Consider the following 8,084-nt stretch of genomic DNA (forward strand, 5'->3'; position numbering starts at 1 on the left):
ACTCACCACCTTCCGGAGACATTTGAAACCCCACCTCTTTAAGGAATACCTGGGATAGGATAAAGTAATCCTTCTACCCCCCAACAAAAAATAAATAAATAAATAAATACAATTATTGTAAAGTGGTTATCCCACTGGCTATAGGGTGAATGCACCAATTTGTAAGTCGCTCTGGATAAGAGCGTCTGCTAAATGACGTAAATGTAAATGTAATTCCCAATCAGAGGCAGCTGTCGCTCGTTGTCTCTGATTGGGGATCATACTTAAGTAGCCTGTTTGCAATCATTAGTTGTGGGATCTTGTTCCGTGTATAGGCTTGTATTGTGTTTAGCCTGAGGACTTCACGTTACGTTGTTTTGTTCGTGTGTTTAGTTTATATAATAAACATGTATGCATTTCACGCTGCGCCTTGGTCTGACCCGTCCTTCAACGTCCGTGACATTTATCATAATTTGGTTGTAATCCAGAGAGGTTAGAAAATGTATCTAGATCCTCTTTGAGGCTGTGGAGGGATTCAAGTTGTGGATTTAAAAGAAAACATGAATGTACAATGACACACAGAGGGAATGTTTACTTGAATTACAGTGCATTCTGAAAGTATTCATACCCCTTCACTTTTTCCACATTTTGTTACGTTACAGCCTTATTCTAAAATTGATTTTATTCAAACTACACACAATATCCAATAATTGACAAAGTAAAAACAGGATTTTGGTAAAGGGTCTGAATACTTTTGAATACTGAATACTAATGTAAATGTGATAGTTCAGTTATTTATTTGCAAAGATTTCAAAAAAACTGTTTTGCTTTGTCATTATTGCACTGTACAGTGCATTCAAAAAGTATTCAGACCCATTGACTTTTCCCAAAACAAATTACGTTACAGCCTTATTCTAAAATGGATTAAATTGTTTTTCTTCCCCCTCATCAATCTACACACAACCTCATAATGACAAAGCAAATACAGGTTTTAAGAAATGTTTGCAAATGTATTTAAAAAAAATAAAAAATTACATAAGTATTCAGACCCTTTACTCAGTACTTTGTTGAGGTACCTTTGGCAGCGATTACAGCCTTGAGTCTTGTTGGGTATGACGCTACAAGCTTGGCACACCTGTATTTGGGGAGTTTCTCCCATTCTTCTCTGCAGATCCTCTCAAGCTCTGTCAGGTTGGATGGGAAGCGTCGCTGCACAGCTACTTTCAGGACTCTCCAGAGATGTTCGATCGGTTTCAAGTCCGGGCTCTGGCTGGGCCACTCAAGGACATTCAGAGACTTGTTCCGAAGCCACTCCTGCGTTGTCTTGGCTGTGTGCTTAGGGTCGTTGTCCTGTTGGAAGATGAACCTTCGCCCCAGTCTGAGGTCTTGAGAGCTCTGGAGCAGGTTTTCATCTAGGATCTCTCTGTACTTTGCTCCGTTCATCTTTCCCTCGATCCTGACTAGTCTCCCAGTCCCTGCCGCAGAAAAACAAAAAACATCCCCACAGCATGATGCTGCCACCACCATGCTTCACCTTGGGGCTGGTGCTAGGTTTCCTCCAGACGTGAAGCTTGGCATTCAGGCCAAAGAGTTCCATCTTGTTTCTCATGGTCTGAGTCCTTTAGGTGCCTTTTGGCAAACTCCAAGCAGCCTGTCATGTGCCTTTTACTGAGGAGTGGCTTCCGTTTGGCCACTCTACCATAAAGGCCTGATTGGTGGAGTGCTGCAGAGATGGTTGTCCTTCTGGAAGGTTCTCCCATCTCCACAGAAGAACTCTAGAGCTATGTCAGAGTGACCATCAGGTTCTTGGTCACCTTCCTGACCAAGGCCCTTCTCCCCGATTGCTCAGTTTGGCCTGGCGGCCAGCTCTAGGAAGAGTCTTGGGGGTTCCAAACTTCTTCCATTTAAGAATGATGGAGGCCATGTGTTCTTGGGGACCTTCAATGCTGCAGAACTTTTTTGGTACCTTTCCCCAGATCAGTGCCTTGATACAATCCTGTCTCGGAGCTCTACGGACAATTCCTTTGACCTCATGGCTTGGTTTTTGCTCTGACATGCACTGTCGACTGTGGGACCTTATATAGACAGGTGTGCCTTTCCACATCATGTCTAATCAATTACATTTACCATAGGTGGACTCCAATCAAGTTGTAGAAACATCTCAAGGATGATCAATGGAAACAGGATGCACCTGAGCTCAATGTCTAGTCTCATAGCAAAGGTCTGAATACTTATGTAAATAAGGTATTTCTGTTTTTTATTTTTAATACATTTGCACACATTTCTAAAAACCTGTTTTCGCTTAGTCATTATGGGGTATTGTGTGTAGATTGAAGGCTGTAACGTAAAACAAAATTTGGGAAAAGGTAAAGGGTCTGAATACTTTCCGAATGCACTGTAGAATCTAAGCTTAAATGTATTTATATAATTTGGTTAGGCTACATTTGCTAAGAATCTACGTGCATGTGTAACAGTATCGCTTCCGTCCCTCTCCTTGCCCCAACTTGGGCACGAACCAGGGACCCTCTGCCAACATCGACAACAGTCAGTCAAGAAGCATTGTTACCTATCACTCCCTCAACGTCAGCAAAACAAAGGAGCTGATTGTAGACTTAATGAGGAACCAGGCTGAGCATGCCCCCATCTTCATCAACGGGGCCACTGTGGAGACGGTCAAAAGCGTAAAGTTCCTCGGCGTACACATTTCCGAGGAGCTAAAATGGTCAAACCACACGGACTCCGTGGTGAAGAAGGCACGACAGCAACTCTTCAACCTCAGGATGCTGAATAAATTTGGCCTGTCTCCGAGGGCCCTCACAGTGTTCTACAGGAGCAACATCGAGAGCATACTGTCGGGCTGCATCACAGCCTGGTACGGAAAATCCACCGCCGCTGACCGCAAGGCACTACAGAGGGTGGTACACTCAGCCGAACGCACCATTGGGTGCACACTGCCTGCCCTCCAGGACACCTACTACAACACCAGGTGTCGCAGGAAGGCCAAGAAGATCATCAGGGACCTCAGCTACCCGAGCCACGGCCTGTTCTCCTCGCTTCCATCCCCCCTGCTGCTCCCCCATTGGACATCTACCCTGCCCCCAATGGACATTTATCATGCTGAATAGCCACCACTACTTCCTTCTCCACAGCAACCCCAGCAGCTGGGCAGAGCCCAACTGAGTGATTCGGGTCAACAGCATCAATGTAACAGTATTGCTTCCATCCCTCTCCTTTCCCCAACCTGGGCTTGGACCAGGGACCCTCTGAATACATCAACAACTTTCTCCCACGAAGCATCGTTACCTATCGCTCCACAAAAGCAGCGGACCTTGCAGAGCAAGGGAAACAACTACTTCAAGGTCTCAGAGGGAGTGACGTCACCAATTGAAACGCTACTAGCGCGCACCACTAACTAGCTAGTCATTTCACCCCAGCTACACTTGCAGTAAAATAAAATACTTTATGGATGAAGGCAAACTGGTCAGGACAAGATACACAACAGTGAGCATTTCAGACATTTCAGACATCTTCTGAGCAGTTCAGACATACAAACAAACACCTGTTGTTGTGTTGAGCTTATTGTTTTAGATCCAAAACTTCTACCCAACTCAGATCTCTCTGCATCAAAGAAAGAAACTTGAAAGCCAAAACAGAAGTGGAAATAAGTGCCCTGGTATCCTATAATATTGACGATATTTCAAAGGTTGAAAGTGAAAGTATGAAATAGATGAATTCAAAGGAAAGGCATGCAGGGCCTCACATCCACCAGGCCTCCTCGGGGGATCTTAGGATGAATAGCCTTTTTGTGGAACACACAGATCTTTCCCTCAAAATACTTCTGTTGTGGTCGCTAAAGTTTATTTTCACATTGAGTTCTAATACTTAGTCATACTTTTATTGATTTTAATTTTTTATTTAGTCACTTGAAATGAGACTGTAATGAAATAACCTTAAGAATTTCTCCATGTTTATACATTGAAGGGTGTCTTCTTACAAAGACAAGGCACCATGACTTTTGTATACTTTATTTTATCACAGGTTTCAGCACTAAACACCAGCATACACATGTACAGTATTAACACTTGCCTTGAAAATGACAACTTCTATTCTATCATCATTCGGTCACATTAATTGAGTACTACATTTGGTTGTGAAATACACAAATGTGCACATACAAAAGAACAGAATAGAGACATTCGATCCTTGGTTTTGGATTAACCTGCATCCTCATTTTGTATTTTCCACCAGGAAATTCAGGACAAGACCAAAACAAATGTACCATTAATTATATTTATTTGGGAGAGGAAATGAGGTAGTGGGGCAGGCAGGGGAGGAGGAGCGGATGACTCTGGAGGCACCACAGTAACCAAACCCCTGGTGCCATCTGGTTGGCTAATCACCTCCCACACACAAAGGGCTCTTTTTTCACCCTCAGCTCAGCACGCCCTTTATTTTGTCTTTGTCTTTTACTTACTCCTGCCGGTCGCACAGGTATACAGGAACGTTAGACAGGTAGAGAGGGAGAGAAAGAGAAAGAGGGAGCGAGAGAAAGGGAGAAGGGAGAGAGAGGGTGAGATAGAGGAGCAAAAGTGACAGAGCCGGAGAGAAAAAGAGAGAGGAGGGGAGAGAGTGAGGGAGAAGGATGGGAAAGTTGAGAGGAACAGAGGGAGGGAGGGTGATATGTGAGAAATCTCTCCACATGAGAACTTGACATCTTAGTGAACTCCAGGTCCACGACACATGTGTGTGTGTGTGTGTGTGTGTGTGTGTGTGTGTGTGTGTGTGTGTGTGTGTGTTTGTGTGACAGCATTCTTCCTACCTCTGTATTAATGAAGTACAGAGTGAACAGAAACTTGTCTAAATCTGTCTGTGCTGAGAATATGTAAAAAAGTCATGCAAAGTGTCAACTTCCCATTCTCTCTCTCTCTCTCTCAATTTTCAACTCAATTCAATTCAAAGGGCTTTATTGGCATGGGAAACTTATGGAATACAAAATAAACAAAAGGGAAATAAACATAGGAAACATCTCTCTCTCTCTTTCTCTTTCTCTACTTCATTATTTTTAAAATCTCAACATCAATGAATATTATGAACCAGAACTCAAACTCTCACTGAAGAAATACTTGTTTTCTTCCCCTTGAAGTGCTCATGGCTTGTTGTCATCATTACATTTCAGCTCTAAATAAATGTATCATAATATATTTGACATACACAATGGTTCACACTGGTTCAATTCCCTTGGTTCCCCCCCATTTCTAACCCTGCCCATTGGCTCTCCAGTATCATGACTGTGCTATGGGTTCCTGACAAACAGAACCATTTTCTGTTAAGAATGTCCAGAATGGGAAACTCAATCACTTAAACTCTCAATCACAATACTATTACTCCAGTAATACAGTAATAAAATTAGGCCAATTGTATGATAACTGAACATGTCAGTTCTTTCAATTTCAGTGCAATGATGTACCAGACATGATTGTCTTTAAATGAAAGACAAACTGTCACAACATGACAATGCACTCCTAAAATTAGCATCATCACAGTCTGTGGTATTCATTCTGTCCTGCATCTCTCTCTCTCAATTCAATTCAAAGGGGCTTGATTGGCATGGGAAACATGTGTTTACATTGCCAAAGCAAGTGAAATAAACAATAAACAAAAGTGAGAAGACACAAAACATATAAACAAAAAACTATTTGAAATTAACAGTAAAAATCTCTCTCTCTCTTCTCTCCATGATGCAACAGAGAAAATATCCACAACCTCCTCCTTCAAGCAATACAAATGACTTCAGGCTCTCATAGAGGAGAGGTAAACACAACAGCCACACAGAGGCCTGCACAACAGGACAGAGAGGCTTGGAGGGGATGTCAAAAACTATTCAAATGCCTTTGGGCAAGCAAGCAACACAGGCAAATGAATGACAGACAGGCCACATTTTACACTACAAATATAGTGTAGCTCAGCTGGTAGAGCACGGCACTTGTAACGCCAAGGTAGTGGGTTCGATCCCCGGGACCACCCATACACACACAAAAAAAAAAGAATGTATGCACGCATGACTGTAAGTCGATTTGGATAAAAGCATCTGCTAAATGGCATATTATATTATTAATTCAATAATGTGAGTTTCCCCTGTTGTGTTATGTTTTTACAGTAAAAAACGATGTGCAAAAGCATCCAAGAGCCACAAAACCAACCCTGAAATGTGCAGAATTTTAAAAGCTGAGGAGATACAGTGGGGTCCGAAATGCTTGACACCCTTGATAAAGATGAGCAATAATTAAAATAATTAAAATACTCAGCTATATTGAATGTTCAAAATAATACAATAATACCATTTGTATCAAAAATTATACCCCCAAGACATGTCACCATTACCAATAACAGGGGAGGCATTTCTCTCTTACCCATTTGTAACGAAACGATTCTGGCTACAGTATAATTTATCAAATATTTTAGGTGTTGCATTAATAGAACCCAATAGCTTTGGCTTTGATCTTGTATTGTGTTTCTTTTCAACACAACATTTATGCTAGTAGAAAATCGAATACTCTTAATCAATTTCATGTAAAAAATATATATGTTGTAATAACATTGTAATATCTAGTTAATAGTTAGGCTATAAAACATATTTTCACTCTTGCATTAGTGGTACAATGTATATTTTATATTACAAAGGTTCATGATGTCAAATCCCTGACATGAATTGTAACGTTTCAGTTGCAGATTGATTGTTGTTGGCTACGATTCAGTACTATAAATGTAATATAACTGTTATTTTGCTTTTCATAATTTGGGAAAAGTAAGCATCGTCACAATGGTGGGTTTTTTCAAGGGGTGGGGCATATGTGCCTTTCAGGGGGGGAAAGGGGGGGAAAAAAACTTTGCCAAATTAACGCGGCTGCGTAGACAATGGATACTTGATTTTACACTACTGATATCACTGTTCATTGACCACCATCCTGAAAAGGAGACTGAAATCAGTTAAGGCTACACTGAATAACACATTCTGCTTCTCCCTCTTCTGCTCCCAGCCCCCACCTAATCGTTTTCAAATTTATGCACAGACGCACAACACTGTCCCAATACCGTACAGTTACCCATAAAAGTTTGTATCCACTATTGACTTTTTCTGACTTAACATAATCATATCGACATCCTTGCTCTCTACGGTGGAACTCCCATATAGGGAATAAAAAAGAAATATTAAGGATGCATAGATGCCCGGACCATCGAATAGCCGTTTTTACACATACCACGGTGGGGGGTGCAGAATAGTGAGCAGCAATTTCCTCTACGAAGACCGAAGTTTATTGTGTAGACTTCGTTTTTCAAGGACACTGTATAGGCTACTGTCATGCTCTACATAGGTTTCTATAGCGACTGATACGGGCGTAATGCCCTACTGGGTGACCGAGAGCGCAAGAAAAACAGAAAATCCTGAAAGGGTTTACCTTTTTGCTGTTTCTGCTGTTATAGCCGATGTATGGATTGATCCCTGCCCTTGGCGGTACGGAGAGCAGCATTTTCTCGGCGCTATGTCCAGAGCCGCGAGTACAGCCCAGGCTGCCAGCTGACGTCAGCAGCTCGGGAAGCTTGGAATCAGGGGGAGCGATGCAAGTCCCGCTGCCGCCAGTGCTGCTGCCACGGCCAAGCGCTGCTTTTCACACGTCTGGGTCCTAGCGCGCCAAAGTCAACCGAGCCGATGGAACGGTTACAGATAAACGAAACATAAGATGGAACGGTTACTGAAAAAACGAAACATAAACACTGTAGGGCTATGTTGGGGAAGCTACTCTGAAAATATAGTTTAGGCCTATCTACAAGCTACCGCTTGGCCACATAACTTACCAAGCAAATGCACTCTTCAACCATCCAATTACTTCACACTAGATGAAGTTAAGCTTCACTAAAGAATTTCAGAAAAAAAACAGTTTACTTAACTAAAGTCACTTTGCAAAAGTAGTAATTTCCTTGTTTATTTAAGCCTAAAACTCAGAAATCCACTTCAAATATAGCCTAAATGTGTTGTGATAAGAATAATGTATTTATTCGCTGTATTTCTTGGGTTTGAGCTGTAGCCTATTATGGAATTGATATTT

At 41.8% G+C, this 8,084-nt stretch overlaps 1 protein-coding gene across 2 annotated transcripts in view; it reads right to left on the reverse strand.

The window, feature by feature from the left end:
• LOC121577554 (RNA-binding motif, single-stranded-interacting protein 2) overlaps window positions 1-7,597 on the reverse strand; it is a 59,043-nt gene extending 51,446 nt beyond the window's left edge. Inside the window, exon 1 of one of the 2 annotated variants that reach the window (XM_041891259.1) lies at window positions 7,437-7,597. In XM_041891259.1, coding sequence (XP_041747193.1) covers window positions 7,437-7,508 — 72 coding nt within the window. In that variant the 5' untranslated portion in view covers window positions 7,509-7,597. The remainder of the gene's footprint in view (window positions 1-7,436) is intronic. The other variant, XM_041891258.1, reaches the window with a different exon arrangement.
• Between the last annotated feature and the right edge of the window lie 487 nt (window positions 7,598-8,084).

This window comes from Coregonus clupeaformis, unplaced genomic scaffold (assembly GCF_020615455.1).
Source record: "Coregonus clupeaformis isolate EN_2021a unplaced genomic scaffold, ASM2061545v1 scaf0005, whole genome shotgun sequence".
Classification (NCBI taxonomy): domain Eukaryota; kingdom Metazoa; phylum Chordata; class Actinopteri; order Salmoniformes; family Salmonidae; genus Coregonus; species Coregonus clupeaformis.